The sequence below is a fragment of the Loxodonta africana genome, chromosome X, assembly GCF_030014295.1.
Source record: "Loxodonta africana isolate mLoxAfr1 chromosome X, mLoxAfr1.hap2, whole genome shotgun sequence".
Lineage (NCBI taxonomy): Eukaryota > Metazoa > Chordata > Mammalia > Proboscidea > Elephantidae > Loxodonta > Loxodonta africana.
In genome coordinates, this window is record NC_087369.1 from 67,151,050 (window position 1) to 67,173,327 (window position 22,278).

The 22,278-nt window shown below is 37.9% G+C and overlaps 1 protein-coding gene across 4 annotated transcripts in view; it reads left to right on the forward strand.

Annotated features, from left to right (window-relative positions):
- RRAGB (Ras related GTP binding B) overlaps positions 1 to 22,278 on the forward strand; it is a 46,963-nt gene that overhangs the window by 20,078 nt on the left and 4,607 nt on the right. For all 4 annotated transcript variants that reach the window (XM_064278361.1, XM_064278360.1, XM_003420390.4 and 1 more), the window contains 4 exons: positions 10,852 to 10,947; positions 13,119 to 13,241; positions 17,355 to 17,446; positions 22,060 to 22,175. In XM_064278361.1, the coding sequence (XP_064134431.1) occupies positions 10,852 to 10,947; positions 13,119 to 13,241; positions 17,355 to 17,446; positions 22,060 to 22,175 (427 nt within the window). The remainder of the gene's footprint in view (positions 1 to 10,851; positions 10,948 to 13,118; positions 13,242 to 17,354; positions 17,447 to 22,059; positions 22,176 to 22,278) is intronic.

The following is a 22,278-nucleotide window of genomic DNA, read 5'->3' on the forward strand; positions in this document are numbered from 1 at the left end:
GTTTTCTCATGTGCATGGGCTGATCAGTACAGTCATCCCCTGTGGACACCAAAATCCATGAATGCTCAAGTCCCTTATATAAAATGGTGTAGTATTTGCATATAGCCTACTCACATCCTCCCATATACTTTAAATCATCTCTAGATTACATGTAATACCTAATATGATGTAAATGCTATGCAAATAGTTGTTTCATCACAATTTCAGACTTGCTCTGGAAGGTAGCCTAGGAAATTTATTGAGTTTATTGAGCTCCTCTGGGAACAGTGATGCTGCCTCGGCATCAGCTGTTGCTGATTCTCCCATGATCTTGAAACTCTTGAGGTGTAGCAATTTACATAGCTAGCCAGCCAGCCCTTACTAGCCTTAAACTCCTTCTCACTCTTCTCAACCCCCTCACACCTACCCTTCGAGGAATTGCTTTGACCACGTAATTGCTTCTCAGGAGCCATTTTTTCACAGAAACACAGGGTGCACACAGCACAAGAAGTGAAAGAATGAGGCACGAGTTGAATAGCACTCAAACAACGAGTGCTGGAGAAAGACTTAGGATCTGTGAAATGGTGGGAGGCTACAGCAGGGTATGCCTACACATCAGTTCATTCATGCAGATTCAGCGTATTGTTCAGCATGGCAAATTCAAGTTTTCCTTTTTGGAACTTTTTTCCCCCCAAGTATTTTCGTTCCGCAGTTGTTTGAATCCACAGATGTGGAAACTGTATACGGAGGGCCGACTATACTAAGCTGAATATCTTTGCTTTTTAAGATTTAAAGAGGTCTTTTTTTTTTTTTTTGCAGCAGCAGATTTGCCCAATGCACTATATTATTTCATTTCTTGACTGCTGCTTCCATGGGCATTGATTATTGATACAAGTAAAAGAAATCCTTGATAACTTTGATTTCTTCACCATTTATCATGATGTACTTTATTGGCCCAGTTGTGAGGATTTTTTTAATATTCAGATGTAACCCATACTGAAGGATTTTACCTTCATCAGTAAGTGCTTCAAGTAGTCTTCATTTTCAACAAACGAGGTTGTGTTATCTGCACATCACAGGTTGTTTATGAGTCCTCTCCCAATCCTGATGCTGTATTATTTTTCATATACTTCAGCTTCTCAGATTGTTTGCTCAGTGTACAGATTGAATAAGTAAAAGGATACAACCCTGCCATACACCTTTTCCAAATTTAACCATGCAGTATCCTGTTGCCCGGTTTGAATGACTGTCTCTTGACCCATGTACAGGTTCTACATGAGCACAATCAAGTGTCCCGGAATTCCCGATCTTCGTAATGTTAGTTTACGAGCTTTCCAAAACCATTTGACAAGGTTCTGCATTTGCTCAAAAATATTACTTTTGAATATCTAGTGTCTCTCTTTATTAATTCTTCTTTTAATTCAGCAGAAAATCCTGTATGTAGCTTGGGTCTTGAGTTTGAGGAGGCTTTGTTGCTAATTTGATCTGTTTTGTTTCCTTAAAAAATTATTTCCTGAACAAAATCACAATAGAGAAATCTGGAACACTCCAACAAATGAGCTCCTAATGAGTTTTTTAATCACTTCTTATTTTGAGTGATCATCTTATTGTTTTTCAAATGCACATATAAATATCCCCCAAAATATATTAATATTCTTTGTGAAATTTTAAGCTTAATTAAGAAAAGCATATTCTTTATTTCATTAAAGATCCAGACTTGGAAATTTTGAAGTAAACATGGCTAGAGTACTTTTCTAAATTATCAATTTCAAACAAGATAAATGTTTTCCTCTATGTGTATTTTGGCGCTCCTTGGAAACTCTATGGGGCAGTTCTACTCTGTCCTATACGGTCGCTATGAGTTGGAATCGACTCAACGGCAACGGGTTCAACAGATTATGTGTGTGTTTATGTGTATGTATGCACACAGGTGCACCACAAACCGACACACTCATGGAAAAATATCTGTGTGTACATATTTGCATAAATACACATTTCTCCTGTGTATTTGGGCATATATAGATAGATACATATCCAAGATGGATAGATAATTGTGTGTATGTTACTTGTATATATCTAGATAAACATAGTATGTACGTAAATAATATGTATATGAGTATATATATATATGGACGTAAGAGAGAAAGATATATACAAAGGTTAAAGTATTTTTGTATGAGTATAAACCTGTTGCTGTCGAATCGATTCTGGCTCATGGCAACCCTATAGGATGGAGCAGAACTGCCCCATAGGGTTTCCAAGGGGCGGGCTAGTGGATTTGAACTGCCAACATTTTGGTTACCAGTGAGCTCTTAACCACTGTGCCACCAGGGCTCTAGTACAAGTATAAAACCAAAAACCAAGCCCACTGCCATCGATTCAATTCCAACTCATAGCGACCCTATAGGACAGAGTAGAGCTGCCCCATCGAGTTTCCAAGGAGCACCTGGCAGATTCGAACTGCCAACCTAATGGTTAGCAGCCATAGTACAACCAGTACGCCACCAGGGTTTCTGGTGCAAGTATAGCTATCTTAAAATAACCCAGATTTGTGATGGAAAATTTGGCAGTGGATATTGGTGATGGTTCCACACATGATTGATGTAACTGATGTCACTGAATTGTACACGTGAAAAAAATGTTGAATTGGCAGATGTTGTTATATATGTTTTCAATTTTATTGTGCTTTAAGTGAAAGTTTAAAAATCAAGTCAGTCTCTCACACAAAAACCCTTGCACAACTTGCTACATACTCCCAATTACTTCCCCCCCCATGAGACAGCCCGCTCCCTCCTTCCACCCTCTCTTTTCATGACCATTTTGCCAGCTTCTAAGCCCCTGTACCCTCGCATCTCCCCTCCAGGCAGGAGATGCCAACATTCTCTCAAGTGTCCACCCGAACCAAGTACCTCACACCTCAGCAGCCTCCCTCTCCAACCCGTTGTCCAGTCCAATCCACGTCAGACGAGCTGGCTTTGGAAATGGTTCCTGTAGTGCGCCAACAGAAGGTCTAGGGGCCATGATCACCGGGTCCTTCAAGTCTCAGTCAGACCATTAAGTCTGGTTTTTTTTAATGAGAATTTGGGGTCTGCATCCTGCTGCTCTCCTACTCCTTCAGGGGTTCTCTGTTGTGTTCCCTGTCAGGGAAGTCATCGGTTGCGGCCGGGCACCATCTCGTTCTTCTGGTCTCAGAATGATGTAGTCTCTGGTTCACGTAGCCCTTTCTGTCTCTTGGGCTCATTATTATCTTGTGTTCTTGGTGTTCTTCATTCTCTTTGATCCAGGTGGGTTGAGACTCATCGATGCATCTTAGATGGCCGCTTGCTAGCATTAAAGACCCCAGATGCCACTCTTCAAAGTGGGATGCAGAATGTTTTCTTAATAGATTTTATTATGCCAGTTGACATAGATGTCCCCTGAAACCATGGTCCCCAAGACCCTGCCCCTGCTTCACTGACCTTCGAAGCATTCAGTTCATTCAGGAAACTTCATTGCTATGGTTTAGTCTAGTTGTGCTGACCTCCACTGTGTTGAGTGTTGACCTTCCCGTCACCCAAAGTAGTTCTTGTCTACTATCTATTTAGTAAATACCCCTCTCTCACCCTCTCACCCTCTCTCCCTCCCCCCTCTCATAACCACAAAAGAGTGTGTTCTTCTCAGATTAAACTATTTCTCGAGATCTTGTAATAGTGGTCTTATACACTATTTGTCCTTTTGCAACTGACTAACTTCACTCAGCGTAATGCCTTCCAGGTTCCTCCATGGTGTGGAATGTTTCACAGATTCCTCACTGTTCTTTATCAATGTATAGTATTCCATTGTGTGAACATACCATAATTAATTTATTCATTCATCCATTGATGGGCACCTTGGTTGCTTCCATGTTTTTGCTTTTGTAAACAGTGCTGCAATAAACATGGGTGTGCGTATATCTGTTCATGTAAAGGCTCTTATTTCTCTAGGCTATATTCCAAGGAGTGGGATTGCTGGATTGTGTGGTACTTCTATTTCTAGCTTTTTAAGGAAGTGCCATATCGATTTCCAAAGTGGTTGTACCATTTTAGAATCCCACCAGCAGTGTATAAGTGTTCCAATCTCTCCACAGCCTCTCCAACATTTATTATTTTGTGTTTTTTGGATTAATGCCAGCCTTGTTGGAGTGAGATGGAATCTCATCATATTTTTAATTTGCGTTTCTCTAATGGCTAATGATCAAGAGCATTTCCTCATGTATCTGTTAGCCACCGGAATGTCTTCTTTAGTGAAGTGGCTGTTCATATCCTTTGCCCATTTTTTAATTGGGTTGTGTGTCTTTTTGTGGTTGAGTTTTAGCAGAATCATGTAGATTTTAGAGATCAGCGCTGGTCAGAGATGTCGTAGGTGAAAATTTTTTCCCAGTCTGTAGGTGGTCTTTTTACTCTTTTGGTGAAGTCTTTAGATGAGCATAGGTGTTTGATTTTTAGGACCTCCCAGTTATCTGGTTTCTCTTCATCATTTTTAATAATGTTTTATATTCTGTTTATGCCATGTATTAGGGCTCCTAACATTGTCCCTATTTTTTCTTCCATGATCTTTATCTTTTTATACTTTTTTTTTAGGTCTTCGATCCAATTGGAGTTAGTTTTTGTGCATGGTGTGAGGTATGGGTCCTGTTTCATTTTTTTGCAGATGGATATCCAGTTATGCCAGCACCATTTGTTTAAAAGATTATCTTTTCCCCAATTAACTGACACTGGGCTTTGTCAAATATCACCTGCTCATACATGGATGGATTTATATCTGGATTCTCAATTCTGTTCCATGGGTCTATGTGTCTGCTGTACCAGTACCAGGCTGTTCTGACTACTTTGGTGGTATAATATGTTCTAAAATCAGGTACAGTGAGTCTTCCCACTTTGTTGTTCTTTTTAAGTAATGCTTTACTTATCCAAGGCTTCTTTCCATTTCATATTAAGTTGGTGATTTGTTTGTCCATCTCATTAAAAAAATGTTGTTGGAATTTGGATCAGAAGCACATTGTATATATAGATGGCTAAAAAAAAATTTTTTTTTTGGTAGAATAGACATTTTTACAATGTAAAGTCTTCCTATCCATGAGTAAGGTATGTTTTTCCACTTATGTAGGTCCCTTTTGGTTTCTTGCAGTAGTACCTTGTAGTTTTCCTTTTATAGGTCTTTTATATCTTTGGTAAGGTTTATTCCTAAGTATTTTATCTTCTCGGGGGCCACTGTGAATGGTATTGGTTTGGCGATTTCCTCTTCGATGTCCTTTTTGTTGGTGTAGAGGAATCCAACTGATTTTTGTGTGTTTATCTTATAACCTGATACTCTGCTGAACACTTCTATTAGTTTCAGTAGTTTTCTTGAGGATCCCTTAAGGTTTTCTGTGTATAACATCATGTTGCCTGCAAATAGAGGTAATTTTACTTCTTTCTTGCCAATCTGGATGCGCTTTATTTCTTTGTCTAGCCTAATTGCTGTGGTTAGGACATCCAGCACAATGTTGAATAAGAGCGGTGCTAAAGGGCATCATTGTCATGTTCCGGTTCCCAAGGGAAATGCTTTCAGGCTCTGTCCATTTAGGATGATGTTGGCTGTTGGCTTTGTATAAATGCCCTTTATTATGTTGAGGAATTTTCCTTCTGTTCCTATTTTGCTGAGAGTTTTTATCATGAATGGGTGTTGGACTTTGTCAGTTGCCTTTTCTGCATCAATTGATAAAATCATGTGGTTCTTATCTTTTGTTTTATTTATGTGCTGGATTACATTCATTGTTTTTGTAATGTTGAACCATCCTTGCATACCTGGTATAAATCCCACTTTGTCATAGTAGATTATTTTTTTGATATGTTGTTGAATTCTATTGGCTAGAATTTTGTTGAGGATTTTTGCATCTATGTTCATGAGGGGTATAGCTCTGTAATTTTCTTTTTTTGTGGTTTCTCAGGGTTATGCTGGCTTCATAGAATGAGTTAGGTATTATTCCGTCCTTTTCTATGCTTTGAAATACCTTCAATAGTAGTGGCGTTAACTCTTCTCTGAAAGTTTGGTAGAACTCGGCAGTGAAGCCGTCAGGGCCAGGGCTTTTTTTGTTGGGAGTTTTTTGATTACCTTTTCAATCTCTTTTTTTTTGTTTTGGGTCTATTTAGTTGTTCTACTTCTGTTTGTGTTAGTTTATGTAGGTAGTATGTTTCTAGGAATTCATCCATTTCTTCTAGGTTTTCCAATTTCTTAGAGTACAATTTTTCATAGTAATCTGATATGATTCTTTTAATTTCAGTTGAGTCTGTTGTGATATGGCCCATCCGATTTCTAATTCAGGTTATTTGTTTCTTTTCCTGTATTTCTTCAGTCTGGCCAATGGTTTATCAATTTTGTTAATTTTTTCAAAGAACCAGCTTTTGGCCTTGTTAACTCTTTCAATTGTTTTTCTGTTCTCTAATTCATTTTATTCTGCTCTAATTTTTATTATTCTTCTGGTACCTGACGGTTTCTTTTGTTGCTCTATATTTGTTCAAGTTGTAGGGACAGTTCTTTGATTTTGGCTCTTTCTTCTTTATGTATGTGTGCACTTAATGATATAAATTGACCTCTGAGCACTGCTTTCGCTGTGTCCCAGAGGTTTTGATAGGAAGTGTTTTCAGTCTCTTTGAATTCTATGAATTTCTTTATTCCCTCCTAATGTCTTCTATAACCCAGTCTTTTTTGTGCAGGGTATTATTCAGTTTCCAAGTATTTGGTTTCTTTTCCCTGGTTTTTCTGTTATTGATTTCTACTTTTATGGCCTTATGATCTGAGAGGATGCTTTGTAATATTTCTATGTTTTGGATTCTGCAAAGTCTTGTTTTATGACCTAATATGTGATCTATTCTAGAGAATGTTCCATGTGCACTAGAAAAGAAAGTATACTTTGCAGCTGTTGGGTGGAGTGTTCTGTATAAGTCTATGAGGTCAAGTTGGTTGATTGTAGCAATTATTTCTTCCGTGTCTCTCTTGAGCTTCTTACTGGATGTCCTATCCTTCACCAAAAGTGGTGTGTTGAAGTCTTCTACTATAATTGTGGAGGTGTCTGTCTCACTTTTCAATTCTGTTAAAGTTTGTTTTATGAATCTTGCAGCCCTATGATTGGGTGCATAAATATTTAATATGGTTATATCTTCCTCATAAATTGTCCCTTTAATCATTATGTGGTGTCCTTCTTTATCCTTTGTGGTGGATTTAAAGTTTATTTTGTCAGAAATTAATATTGCCACTCCTGCTCTTTTTTGATTGTTTTTTGCTTGATATATTTTTTTCCATCCTTTGAGTTTTAGTTTATTTGTGTCTCTAAGTCTAAGGTGTGTCTCTTGTAGGCAGCATATAGATGGATCATGTTTTTTTATTCAGTCTGCAACTGTGTGTCTCTTTTTTGGTAAATTTAGTCCATTTAGATTCAGCGTAATTATAGATAAGTATGAGTTTTATGAGTTTAGTGCTGTCATTTTGATGCCTTTTTTTTTGCATGTTGTTGACAATTTCATTTTTCCTCTTACTTTTTTGTGCTGAGAAGTTTTTCTTTGTAGAATGTGTGTTCCTCCTTTTCATAGTAGTTGAATTTATTTTTGCTGAGTCATTATGTTTATCTTAGTTTTTATTTTGATGTATGGAATTGTTAGACCTCTTTGTGGTTACCTTAATATTTATCCGTATTTGACTAAGTAAAAACCTAACTTAATTTGCCCTATATCGCCTTGGTTTCCTCTCCATATGTAACATCTATGCCTCCTGTATTTAGTCCCTCTTTTTTGATTATTGTAATGTTTTACATAATGACATCAATTATTCCCTGTTTTGAGTAATTTAAAAAAAAAATCTTATTTTGTTTTTGTGATTTCCCTATCTGAGTTGATATCAGGATGTTTTGTTCTGTGACCTTGTGTTGTGTTGGTATCTGATACTATTGATTTTCTGACCAAAGAATTTCCTTTAGTAATTCTTACAGTTTTGGTTTGTTTTTGCAAATTCTCTAAGCTTGTGTTTATCTGTAAATGTCTTAATTTCACCTTCATATTTGAGAGAGAGTTTTGCTAGATATATGATTCTTGGCTGACAGTTTTTCTCTTTCAGTGCTCTGTTTATGTCATCCCATTGCCTTCTTGCCTGCATGGTTTCTGCCGAGTAGTCCGAACTTATTCTTATTGATTGTCCTTTGTAGGTGACTTTTTGTTTATCCTTGTCTGCTTTTAAAATTTTCTCTTTATCTTTGGTTTTGGCAAGTTTGATGATAATATATCTTGGTGATTTTCTTTTGGTCTCTATCTTGTATGGGGTTCAGTGAGCATCTTGGATAGATATCTTTCATGATGCCAAGGAAGTTTTCTGCCAACAGATCTTCAGCTATTCTCTCTGTATTTTCTGTTATCCTTCCCTGTTCTGGAACTCCAATCACATGCAAGTTATTCTTCTTGATAGAGGCCCACATGATTCTTAGGGTTTCTTCATTTTTTTTAATTCTTTTATCTCATTTTTCTTCAACTATTTTGGTGTCAATTGCCTTATCCTGCAGCTCCCCCACTCTGCATTCTAATTCCTCAATTCTGCTCCTCTGACTTAGTATTGAGTTGTCTAATTCTGTAATTTTATTGTTAATCTTTTGGATTTCTGAATGATATCTCCCTATGGATTCTTACAGTTTATTAATTTTTTCACGATTTTCTTGAATAATCTTTTTGATTTCTTCAACTGCTTTATCTGTGTGTTCTTTGGCTTTTTCTGTAAATCGCCTTATTTCATTTATGAGGTCATGCCTGATGTGTTGAAACATTCTGTATATTAGTTTTTTATACTCTACATCTGGCAATTCCAGGAAAGTATCTACACCTGGGAATGATTTTGATTCTTTGATTTGGGAGTTTGTAGAAGCAATCATGGTCTGCTGCTTTATGTGATTTGATATTGACTGCTGTCTCGGAGCTATCTATAAGATATTGTAATGTTTTCTTTTATATTTGCTCACTGAGTCTTATATTCTTGTTTTGTTTCGTTACAATACACCCAGATGGGCTACTAAATTGTGCTAAATTGATTGCTGTAGGTTTTGAATCACTTATGTCCTGTTACCAGCTGGTCTGAGCTGTTACCAGGTATATAAGCCTATGAGTCCATTGACTACTGAATAGAATCAACTCAGGTATCCTGACAGCGGGTCACCTAGTGTGTGGTGTAGGCTCTCACCTATTAACTTAGAGGAGTAGTGGTGATGGTTGTATGAGCAAGTTTCTAGTAGCAGGGGTCACACTCTGAGGAGGGCAGGATGCTGACAGCCTTCCCCCAAGTGTCAGTGAGGTAGAGCGCTCTGGTGGGTGGACTCTGCACCCGTACCTTAGGTACCCAATGCTTGTACCTCTATAGAATGGTAGGCGTCACTATCCTCAGTCCCCTTTAGCAGGTGGCTAGATGGTGTGGGTGGAGCATTAGCCCTCAGTTCCCTGGTGGGGTTCACTGAGGGCTCTATTTAATAGGTAGAGTGGTACCTGACCTCCAAAACTTGCCTTTCCACTGGTCACCTAAAACACTTACAGTCAGATCTCTATCAGAATTACCTCTGCGCTATAATAGCCACCTGGTTCCCTGTAGGGATGAAAGCCAAAGACTGTGGGTCGCTTATGCCTGGATGGAGCTGGTTCTGTATTGTTATTCCAGTTTAGGGAAGTCAGGGAAGGATTTTTCCTTTGTTAAATGCTGCTTTTCTCAAGCCAGGACAATGGGTTAGAAAAGAAAGAAGAAAAAAGAACAGCAGTGCGCCTCACTCTCTGGCCCAGGGAATTCCAATGTTAATGAAGTCGGCTGGGGCAGGGAGTGGAGGGATCTGATAGTAGAGAGTAGCAGGCAAGATAGAGAAAGTTACTTATCTTTTTTGGTGAGGACTGTTTTTTCTGAGATTCCAGAGGGGTGTGTATCTTGTGTGCACTGGCTGGTTCTCCGCTGAGACTGCCCCAGATGTTTAGGGCTGTGTCCCGTGCTTGCGCTGTCTCAGGAAGCATTAATCAGCTCCTCCATGCTTAGTCCAAAGCCGAGTGCCAAGGTTTCCTGTCAGGGATGTTGCGCTTCAGGCTACAAAACCAGTTGCCGCTTCCTCTTGGTTTTTCGTTTGCCTGTCAGCTGCGTCGGTGTGCAGCCTGTGTACACTGGCTGGGTCCCCTCCGAGGTTGGTCCCAAGGGTTAGGCCTGTGTCCGTGTTTGCCCTGTCTCAGTAAGCCACAATCAGCCCCACCCCTCTGGCACCAGGGAACCACGAGTGCTCAAGGCTGCGGTGTGGCACACTGGCTCCAGAACCAATCACTGCTTCAGCGTGTGGCTTTTTGCTCCCCTGTCACTCAGGTCAACTCCATAGTTCTGTGTTTGATGGTCAGGGTTTGTAGATTGTCCTGTACGTAATCGATTCACTTGTTTTTTCAAGTCTTTGTTGCAAGAGGGATAAGCGGAAGCTCCTGCCTAGTCAGCCATCTTGGTCCCACCTCTGTATTTTTACAATTAAAAAAAGGCATGCAAAGGAAAAAAATGACCTAGATTTGGTGGTTTGGGGTGTAAGGTTTATTTTATCAAAACTTCTTTAAATGGTAAATTTTATTTTCCAACACAGTGCTTCTCAGTATTCAGCACAAGCAGCTTAGGCCTGAAGAATTCTAGTAGCTAGACTGTTGCAGTTTTAGACTTGACATGAAATGATTTCTGCCATCCTAGTCTGTGAAATAATGTGCATCTCAGAATTTCTCTTAAGAAGGTACAAAAGATCCCAATTAAAATCTGCTGAAATAATTATATCTTTGATTTTACAAGTAAAGAGGAGAACTGTTATATGCTGATCAGTATGTGTTGGACTTTTTAATTCAGATTTTTAAAGAACGAGAAGAAGACCTCAGACGTTTGTCTCGTCCACTGGAATGTTCTTGTTTCCGAACATCTATCTGGGATGAAACTCTCTATAAGGTGTGTATGTTTCCCTGCGTTCCCTCATTTTAACAGCATGAATAAAAAGCTAGAAGAATATTAACAAAACTTAAAAAAATTTAAACAACTTCAAAGCCATCTAGATTTATTGAACCACAAGAGAAATAGTCCACAATAAATTGTTCGAAGACTGTCAAACTTAACGTTAAGAGATTCTGTTTTTATCTAAGATTAGGTAGGCGTAGCTGCTAAATCACACTGAATTAGCCAGTTTGGTCATGATTAATTTTATACTGATCTTTGTGACAGCAGAGGTTTCACTTACTGGTTATCTTTTTTGACCCATTTCAGTCTCAGTGTTATTGAAGCTGTATCCAGTATTCAGGTACCTCTACAGAATATAAGCTAGTCTACCTAAGTTTGGAGCAAGGGTAACAATAAAAGAAAAATATCTCAGGGAGAGATTGGAGAATAGTATCCTTAGATTGAGGCATATTATATCTACAATATGGTAGCTTCAACTTCCATGCCAAATTGGAGACCAGTATTCTTTCAACCAAATGGATTGTTCTCACTTCTGAAATGGATACCACACTGTTTTCAGTAGTTGTGGAGGTTACAATATTAGCTGTGTTATTCCTGAAGCTGAAATTACCCTATTGGCACATAGACTCCTTTTCTGGCTTCCCCCCTTTCTACCACTGACTCCTTTTGGTTCCTCCTTCACACTGGTTCTGGTATCCATTGACAGGTCTGACCCTGGGTAGGAAAGCATCCTTTTCTGTCACTGGTAGCTACAGCCTCAGTATCAACTGCACCTGACAAGTATCTACAACCAGAAGCATAGAAATTTGAGTTGCCAAGAAGAAAAACCCCAGTGGACATTGAAATAGCTACTGATACTTTTTAATATCTAATTCATTTTTCCCCCAATATTATGTTGATCCAGCCTCACTCTTTAATAACAGATCATTTTGAGATACCTGTCTAGGAAATACTTTTCTAGATTAATATGGGCCGAATTTCTCTCAAAGCCTTATTCCCATAGAACAGGTAACCGTGAATAAGGATGGACATGACGCACTGATAAGAACCAACTGCGGTGTGAAGGATGGCAATACATAACACGACCAAAGACAGTTGGCTAATCACAACACTGCTGTGAGTGACAATGTCTCTGCTGTGGTTAGCTTTGGTGCCTTCTCCAAGGTAAATTCAGCAGTGACATTAACACCGACCTGGGAACTAGGAACCTGAACCCCATGCCTAAGTGATAAAACTAATTGGAACATAGACACATGACACTACTATATCTTACATCAATGTTGCATACATCTGACTTAAATTTTTATATTAAATTTTATTCAACAAGCGCTCATTGCATATCTACTTGATGCTGTTGGATACACAAATAACTAAGACCAGGTTCCTGCCCTGTAGTAGGGGAAAGAAGAACAGCATACATACACCTAACCAGACAAATTGGAGTGAGATTGAAGGAAGTATCATAATGGAATACAAATAAAAGAACTTTAAGAGAATAGAGGGAGGGTGTGGTTAATTTCAATGCTTTATGTTAGTCGTAGTCCTCTAGATGAAGTCACTTTTAGGCAAACACATGGTGGAACATTTTTAATTCAATTGAATCAATTATTTTTATAGCTGACAATAAAACTTTTGGGATGGTAATGCCAATAATTTCTCTTTAAGTGGTATATTATCCCATTCAGGAGAGGAGCATTTATACATGTGGCTTTGGTATTTTCACAGAATTGATTCTTGGATATATGTTAAATATAGCATTATTAGGTCCTGATCCTTTAGAGTGTTCTACACTATTAGACTTAAGTATTTGTGGAATGGCTGGATTAGAAGGATTTTAGCACGATAGATCAGATTTATCAATTTTTTTCCTATGGCAACATTATGGAATTAAATTACTCATTTACTTTTAATTATCATTGGAAAGCAGTTTCTCCAGCGTTTTACGAAGTGTTTGAACTTCAAAAAAAAATCCAACTGAAGAATAAAAATCAAATATTAACTTCAATTTCTGATTTCGTTCCTGTTACATCATAGTTGCTTTTAGTATTTGTTTGGGACTGGATTATCATCCTATTTTGCTGTCCGTATGTTATAGTGTATTTATTTGCAAAGGTCCAGGACTGGCTACCTATTAGTAACATTACTCTGTGCTTCTGTTCTGTTAGGCTTGGTCCAGCATTGTTTATCAGCTGATTCCCAATGTTCAGCAGCTGGAAATGAACCTAAGGAATTTTGCTGAAATTATCGAGGCTGATGAAGTGCTTCTGTTTGAGAGAGCTACTTTTCTGGTGAGAACTGTCTGCTCTGCAGATGTATTTCACACTGTACCTTCTATTCAGCAACAAAGAACAGTGTGCTGCTACTTTCAAGAAGAACTTTTATTCCTGTTGTCATTACTTTAGCAAGCACAGCCTTATTTTAAAGTAGTATTCACAAGTGACCTGAAAGAAGTACATTGTGTCTTTGAAAGAAGCACATTGTGTCTTTGAAAGAAGTACAGTGCTTACATCGATGTGTAGTTCTTCAGTTAAAAAAAAATTTTTTTTTTACTTAGTAAAAATTAGATTTTTACAGGTATACCTTATTATGGAGTTTATATTATTTCTGCTAATAATTATTCATTTTTGTTAAAGGATTCCTCTTTCCTTTTGACTCTCATTATGACATGAGGAATATTTTCCATTTGAGGAAACTCATCCCACTCTTTTCTCCAAAGGACTGAGTTGAAAACTTTTAACATGGAAGAGATATAATGGTCAACTCAGTAACAATAGTTAACAGTTCAGAAGGAGAAGTGGAAGGGGAAAAAGGCACATTGGTATCTTTATTTTTCTTATAAATTGAACTTAGCAACTGTATTAGAGCCTACTGTGTACATGGCCCTGAGGGGAGAATACAAAGGCTGATGTTATATTTATAAATAAAAGTTTTAAATAACAGTAATAGAAACTAATTTGAAATTTCACAAAACATTGTATGAGTAATTGCCAAATTAGCTTAGTAAATGTAGTAAGAGCAGCTCACAGTAATTTTATCTGAGCTCTACCAATACTTGGTAACTTTAGACACATTTCTTAATCTCCTTGAGCTTGTTTCCCCTTCTATAAGAAAGAAATAATAGTATTTGTATCATAGGATTTTTTGTGTATGTAGATTTAAATGGGACAAAGTAACATTATGCTAGCATAAATATATGCTAGCACAAGGCTTGGCATATATTTGGTAAACTATTAAACGTTGGTTCCTTTCACTATTATAGTAACAAAGTGCAAAGAATCCAGAGTGTAGTTTTTTTTCCCCTTCCTTGTGCCATCCAAGCCATCATTCTTGCTAGCTGACACAACTGAGACAAGGAGTCTTAACTAGAGTGTCGCTCTGCCTCAGCCCATTGACAGGGTTCACTCGCCTGGAATTGCGCTACCCTGAGCCTGTTTTTCCTGCTGGTCTGGTTAGCAACAAGCAAATAAAATATTCTGTCTGTCTTGATGTAGATGGCTTGACAGAATCCTAGTTCACTAGTATTCCCCTGCCATATCCACCACACACATGGTCGTAGAGGTTAACCCTAATTCCTCACTAACAGTAACAGGTTGCCTTTGTTTCTCTTGAAGACCAAGTTTAGGTGTAACTAACCATTTTCACTGAGGGAGATGAAATCAAGCAAGGGGTACCTGTTCTGTCATAGATATTGGAATTATGTTTTCAAAGTTTCGTATTGTTTCAGGGAATTTCACTTATAATTTTCTTCTGGCTGATGATTCAGTTTTACTTCCTACTAGAAGCATTACATCTGTATATTCCATTTGTAGGTAATATTTGAGTGGGTTTATTAAAATCTGAGAGTGTTAGGGGAAGTATTTTTAGCTGATGTGGGTGTCCATCATCAACAGGTTCATGAACACATTCAACAGTAAATTCTCAGGGGTTGGGTTCCCCTGTTCAGCTTTTTAAAGATAATACCAAAAGCTACTTAGTTATCACTTTCATTAAAATTAAATACATTAAGTACACCTCAAGAACAACTAAGAATGATTTATTTTTCCTTTTTGATTTGTACTTTTTTATCAAAGAACATCTTGAGAAATACTGAAATAAGATAAACAGTGATTAAAATAAGAAAGAACAGTAGTATATCAAAATAGATAATACTTAAAAGTTGTAATAAAATTATAATCAAATGGTATTGAATGCGTCATTCATAGCGGTATAGAAACCCCCCAAAAATGTTGGCAGGGTATGGGACAAAGGAGAAGAGATAGTAAGCCAGGTGCCAAGTCTACACTGAAAATCAGGGTGATAGACTGACAGATGTCTTCTGTGAGGAGTGTTGTTAGGTGCCGTTGAGTTAGTTCCAACTCATAGTGACCCTATGTATAACAGAATAAAACATCAGTCCGGTGCCATCCTCACAATTGTCGCTATGTTTGACCCCATTGCAGCAGCCACTGTGTCAGTCCATCTCATTGAGAGTCTTCCTCTTTTTCACTAACCTTCTACTTTACCAAGTATGATGTCCTTCTCCAGGCACTGGTCCCTCCTGATAACACGTCCAAAGTACGTAAGATGAAGTCTCACCATCCTCACTTCTAAAAACATTCTGGCTGTACTTCTTCCAAGACAGATTTGTTCGTTCTTCTAGCAGGCCCTGGTGTATTCAATATTCTTCGCCAGCACCATAATTCAAAGACATCAATTCTTTGGTCTTCCTTATTCATTGCCCACTTTTTGCATGCGTATGAGGTGATTGAAAACACCATGGCTTGGGTCAGGCACACCTAGTCATCAAAGTGACATCTTTGCTTTTTAAGATTTTAAACAGGTCTTATGTGGCAGATTTACCAAATGCAATACATTTTTTGATTTCTTGACTGCTGCTTCCATAGGCATTGATTGTGGATCCAAGTAAAACGAAATCGTTTACAACTTCAATATTTTCTCTGTTTATCATGATGTTGCTTATTGGTCCAGTCGTGAGGATTTTTGTTTTCTTTATGTTGAGGTGTAATTCATACTGAAGGCTATAGTCTTTGATCTTCATCAGTAAGTGCTTCAAATCCTCTTCACTTTGGGTAAGGAAGGTTGTTTCTCCTGCATAACGCAGGTTTTTAATGAGTTGCCCTCCAATCCGATGCCACGTTCTTCTTCATATAGTCCAGCTTCTTGGATTATTTGCTCAGCATACAGATTGTATAGGTATCGTGAAAGGATAGAACCCTAGCATGCACCTTTTCCAATTTTAAACCACACAGTGTCTTCTTGTTCTGTTTAAATGACTGCTGGTTTATGTACAGTTTCTTATGACCACAATTATTCTTCGCAATGTTATCCATAATTTGTTATGATCCACACAGTCAATTTGCGTAAACACAGGTAACATCTTTCTGGTATTCTCTGCTTTCAGCCAAGATCCATCTGACATCAGCAATGATAACCGTTGTTCCACATCCTCTTCTGAATCTGGTTTGAATATCTGGCAGTTCCCAGTTGATGTATGGCTGCAATCATTTTTTAATTATCTTCAGCAAAATTTTGCTTTCCTGTGATATTAATGATATTGTTCAACAATTTCCACATTGCACTGGAACACCTTTCTTTGGTATAGGCACGAATATGGATCTCTTTCATTTGGTTGCCCAAATTTCTTGGCATAGATGAGTGAGCACTTCCAGGGTTGCATCTGTTGGTTGAAGCATCTCAGTTGGTGTTCCATCAATGCCTGGAGCCTTGTTTTTTGCCAATGTCTTCAGTGCAGCTTGGACTTCTTCCTTCAGTACCATCGATTCTTGATCATATGCTACCTCCTGAAATGGTTGAACATCGACCAATTCTTTTTGGTAGAGTGACTCTGTATCCCTTCTATCTTCTTTTGATGCTTCCTATGTCATTCAGTTTTTTGCCCATAGATTCCTTCCAATTTGCAAATCGAGGCTTGAAGTTTTTCTTATTTCACCTAGTGTAATTCTTCCATTTTGGTTTTCTAACTCCCCTTCTTTGCACAATTCATTATAATACTTTACTTTGTCTTCTCTAGCCACTCTTTGAAATCTTCTGCTCAGCTCTTTTACTTCATCATTTCTTCAGTTTCCTTAGCTACTGTATGTTTAGGAGCAAGTTTCAGAGTCTCTTCTGACATTCGTTCTTATCTTTTCGTTCTTTTCTGTCTTTTAATTGACTTGTTTAATTTTCTTCAGCTTCAACTTGCATAGGAGCAATTGATTGTCTATTCGGCCTTTGGCCCTTGGACTTGTTCTGACTAATGACATTGAGCTTCTCCATCATCTCTTTCCACAGATGTAGCCATTTTAATTCCTGTGTATTCCATCCAGCAAGGTTCATGAATAGGAGTAGAGGGTGATATAACTATATTGCATGGATTCAAAGAGTGATATCCTTTTTCATAGGTGATTTCTCACTATCAGTGTAAAGAGCAGCGTGATGCCCACAGATTTGAGAAAATCAGCAACATTATTAAGCAATTCAAGCTGAGCTGCAGGTAAGAGATCTTATAAGTGTGATCTATTTATCTCTGGAAAAAATGTTGTTTTTGAGAAGCTCAAGTAACTGTAGTTGACTGCACTTCTACATTCAGAATAGTTCCTTTAAACAAAAAGAAAACTAATCTCTAAGGAAGCCTACAGTTGACTGAGGTGCAAGTCCTTTCCCTTTAATGCAAAATCAACTGATACAGAAGAAGTGTTTAAAAAAAAGCAGAGTAACCTTTTGAGATTGTTTGATACTGCTTGAAGGGAAAGAAACAGAGTATTCAAAAAGTTTTGAAAAAGAAAAATTTGTCCTACCAAATAACAAAATTTAGTATATAAAACCACGGTAATTAAAATAGTGAGTTAGTGATTCAGGAATAGACAGCAGAATCTGTGGTACAGAATAGAGAGTATAGAAAAAAGTCTATGTTGTCTCAGCTTTGGTTAAATAAAATTTGAACCATAGCATTATAAATATAAGAAGAAATGACTGCGCATCATAATTTTGTAAAAATTTAATAATCAAAATTCTTATCTTGGTAAAACTTTGATGCCCAGACAATAGGTATACATTTACTCTCTTCATGAGTTAGAATACTTTGAGACTTTCTGGCATATTTGTGCTAACGAATTTTGTTTTCCTTGAGAAACTATCTTATAGAAGGCAGGAGAGAAGGGAGTGCTTTGTTCATTTATTTATTTTTTCATTGGGGAGAATTGAACAGGTTTGAGGGCAAAAGGGGAGAGGCCAGGGGCAAGGCAAAGATTAATGGAAAAAAAAGAACAATTAGTGGAAAAGAGAAATGGAATAGAATGAAGTGAGTCTATATGTGGAAGTGTTAGCCTTAAACAGGAAGAAGATTTAAAGAAAAAAAGGAGAGACTGAGCAAAGATACAGAGAAATTTTGAGGTCTCTTATAGGAAAGTCATCAGGCCTCAAGTTTGTAGATCCTGATTTCAGGGGAATCTTCTGGGATGTAAGCAGAATGTAAAAAGTCTGACCAATTATTGTGAGGTATAAGCTAGGCGATTGACAAGTAATGAGATAGAAGATAACGAATCATAAATGAGCCCCAGCTGATATTTGAGGGACAGACAGAGGTAGCATGGGCAGGGTTGGGACTGAACAGGTTAGGAATGGGAGACTAGGCTGCCACCAGTGCCAGCCTGCTGTATAAATGCAGATTTTATTAGTGGCCTAGAGCATAACAACATCAAGGTTAATATGGTGTGAACAATCACGTAAATTTGAAGTCCGGTAGAAATGGCAATTAAATTCCATATACCTCTGTTCTGTGTTTTCAGGTTACTGGGAATAGACTGTAACATAGCTCTAATATCCTCTGGCCAGGAAAAATCTAAACAGAGTAGCCTCAGTTAAGTGGCCCTCCCCACTCTCCATCATCAGAGCCTACAAAATCTATAGGATTGACTCTGGGTGGGGTGTGGAGAAGGGCTATGAACAGTCTCTCTCTGTCTGGCTGGTTATAAATAACTTGAGATACCAATTTTAGTAATCATAAAGGGAAACCCTGTTCTGGGTGAGATTTAAGAAAAATCAGCACACAGAAAAAAATATATAATGTTTTTCTTCTTTGATTCTTTTGTGGGGTGGGATCTATATAAAAATCTGTGTTCATACGGAGGCTTAGAGTAGTTATAAGAAAAAAGTTTGTCATATTAATTTATGAGAAGTTAGAAAGGCATTGTACAGGGATAATATAAGTTTTGTGGGCCATGCTTTTCATAGCTGTTAATAGTTGATGAGTATTATGAGGCTACTTTCAATAGATGATGTAACTTGTGAGGATATATGTTTAACTGAAAAAAGTATAATGGTAAAATCATATGAGCTGGAAGTCAGGAGAGGCTCAGTTGTGGTTCTGGGTTTTCTGGGAACTGAGAGTGGGATCATAACGTTCTTGGGCCTTATTTTCCTCACCTGTGAAGTGATGGGGCTAGGCTCAGAAGACCATTCAGGTCATAACATTCTATGATTCTAGTCTCAGAAGTAGCAGGTTGGCCAGAATGTCACCAAGGGGGTCATAGAGGCAGTTTGGCTGGTTGGATTTCCAAGTGGTTGCCCTGGAGACCATAATTAATCATCTTAATTCGTAACAATCTAGTTCAGATTAATACCACCTTAATTTCAATAGTATACACCAGCAGGGTGGTGAAATGAGCACTGAACAGGGAGTCAGAAGACCTGCAGTTTAGCTCCAGCTACGCCACTTGCTAACTTTGCTACAAAAGTTCTCTAAGCTCTAGTGTGGTAGATAGACTAATGTCCACGCCCTAATCCCTGGAACCGGTGGTATGTTACGTGTAAAAAGAAATTTGCAGGTGGCATTAAGGTTACAAACCTTAAAATAGAGAAATTAATCTGAATTATCTGGGTAGGTCCAATCTAATCACATGGGCAGAAGAGGAAGGCAGAAAGGCAGGTCAGAGCATTCAAAGATGGAAGAAGAGGCGGGGAAATTTAAGATGTGAGAGGGACTTGACCTGCCATTGCTGACTTTCAAGATGGAGAAAAGGGGTCACAAGACAAAGAATGTGGGTAACCTTTAGAAAACTGGGAATAGCTCTCAGCAGAAAGCCAGCAAGGACACCAGGAACTTCATTCTACAACCATAAGGAAGTGAGTTCTGCCAATAATTTAAATGATCAAGGAGATGGATTCTTTCCTAGAAACTCCAGAAGGGAAGGCAGCCCTGCCAACATCTTGACATTATAGCGTGATGAAACCCATGTTAGGCATCTGACCTGTAGAACTATAAGATAATAAATTTGTATTATTTAAACCAGCACAGACCTAAAAAGCTCTTGCTGTCGAGTTGATTCACACTCATAGAGACCCTATAGGATGCAGTAAAACTGCCCCATAGGGTTTCCAAGGCTGTAATCTTTACAGGTGCAGACGGCTTCACCTTTTTTCTGTTAAATCACTAAGTTTGCAGTAATTTTTTTATGGAAGCAGTATAAAACTAACATACCTACTTTATTCATCTGTAAAAGAATGGAAATAATAATGATAGTAATTATGGCCTATCTGTGTCTATATAAGGCTATTGTAAGATCAAAAGAGATGGCAGGCAGTGTCAGTGGGAATGGCCGATAAAGACCTTGAAAAATCTGCTCCTCCATAAAAGCAATGAGAAACACTGGCGAAAATTGTCAAAATCAATTTTTATAGAACTCTTGAAATTAATCAGAGGTTTTCAACAATCTGAGGAGGTTTATTCAAGAAATACAGCTGAATTTTGGTAAGAACAGTGAGCTTTGTGGTATTTTAACTTTCTGTATTTCTATCCCCTTCTTCCCAGCTCTGCAGTAGCCTTGAAAACCAAGAATCTCACAATCATGGTCACCATGAAAATTAGCATCCTATCATCCACTGGAGGGTGCAGAATGGGGTTTGAAAAAAAAAAGTCCCATCCCAGAGAACTGTCACTGTCTGACCTATTTGGCAATTCTCTGGAAACTCCACTTGGAGGGATTATCTTTATTTGACTGTTCATTCACTGTGAACAGTCTCCCCCTACCCCTCCCCACCCCCTGCCCCAAGCACTTGTTGAAAACAATCAACAGCAATTGTTTAACATTTAAACTGCCCAAGGTGGTGGTGACAGTTGGGGCAAAGCAAAACTGAGTGAATTCTTTGCTAGAAGATGTGCTGGTATTTAGAAATACTAAAAGGAGTCTATAAAAGGACACTAGACAGTAACTTGAATGCATGTGAATAAATAGAGTATGTAATGGTAACCACATAGCAAAACAAAATAAAAAAACAAAACAAAACAAACCCATTGCCATCGAGTTGATTCCAACTCATAGCGACCCTATACTAAACCAAACCAGACCAAACCTGCTGTTGCCCTCAAGTCCATTCCGACTCATACAGAGTAAAACTGCCCTATGGGGTTTCTAAGGAGCACCCTGTGGATTCGAACTGCTGACCTTTTTGGTTAGCAGCTGTAGCTCTTAACCACTACACCACCAGCGTTTCCGACCCTATACTACACATAAAAAAAAAATTTACACATAGGTAAATAAAAAAGACAGTGTGGATGTATTTTTAATTTACAAGTATTTTGATTTCGTGATAACGTTTTTAAGAAGAAATAGCAAATGACAGGCAAATACATCACAAACAAAATATAATGACAAACAAGAAAATTATATTTGTCATTTGCTATTTCTTCTGTGCTAACATTGTGCTAGCAAATGACAAGCAAATATAATTTTCTTGTTTCCTTTCAAAGAGAAAGGATCACTTCTTGAATTTAAGTGTGACATTGAAAGCATATTATAGGTATTAATGTCAATGATAGGGAAAATTCAACTTTTTTACAAATTTTTAACATGGATCTAGGTCTACACCCACTTTCATTTCACAATCAATATCAAGTCCTAATCCACTTTCTGACCTAGTCACTTTTCAAAGCATTTCAATTCAGTATTAGAGTTTGCCTGGAAAGCAGAATGGGGTTAGTGATTAACCATCTTATCAAAGTGGTGAGTTGAGGTACAATGCTGTAAAAATCTTCAACATAAAAGATAAGAACTTCTTTTGTTGTTATGATTTTACATTCTTTAACTACTTTTCTCCTGTCTCCTATAGCAAGCTAGCTGCTTCTTTCCAGAGCATGGAAGTCAGGAACTCCAACTTTGCTGCTTTCATTGACATCTTTACATCCAACACTTATGTGATGGTCGTGATGTCTGATCCCTCCATTCGTAAGTTTAATCTTAGCTGATGTAGGTTCAGGTCTACATATTATTTAAACTAATTGCTCTACAGGTAGTATCTTATTAGTTACTTAAAACCTATTTTAGTACT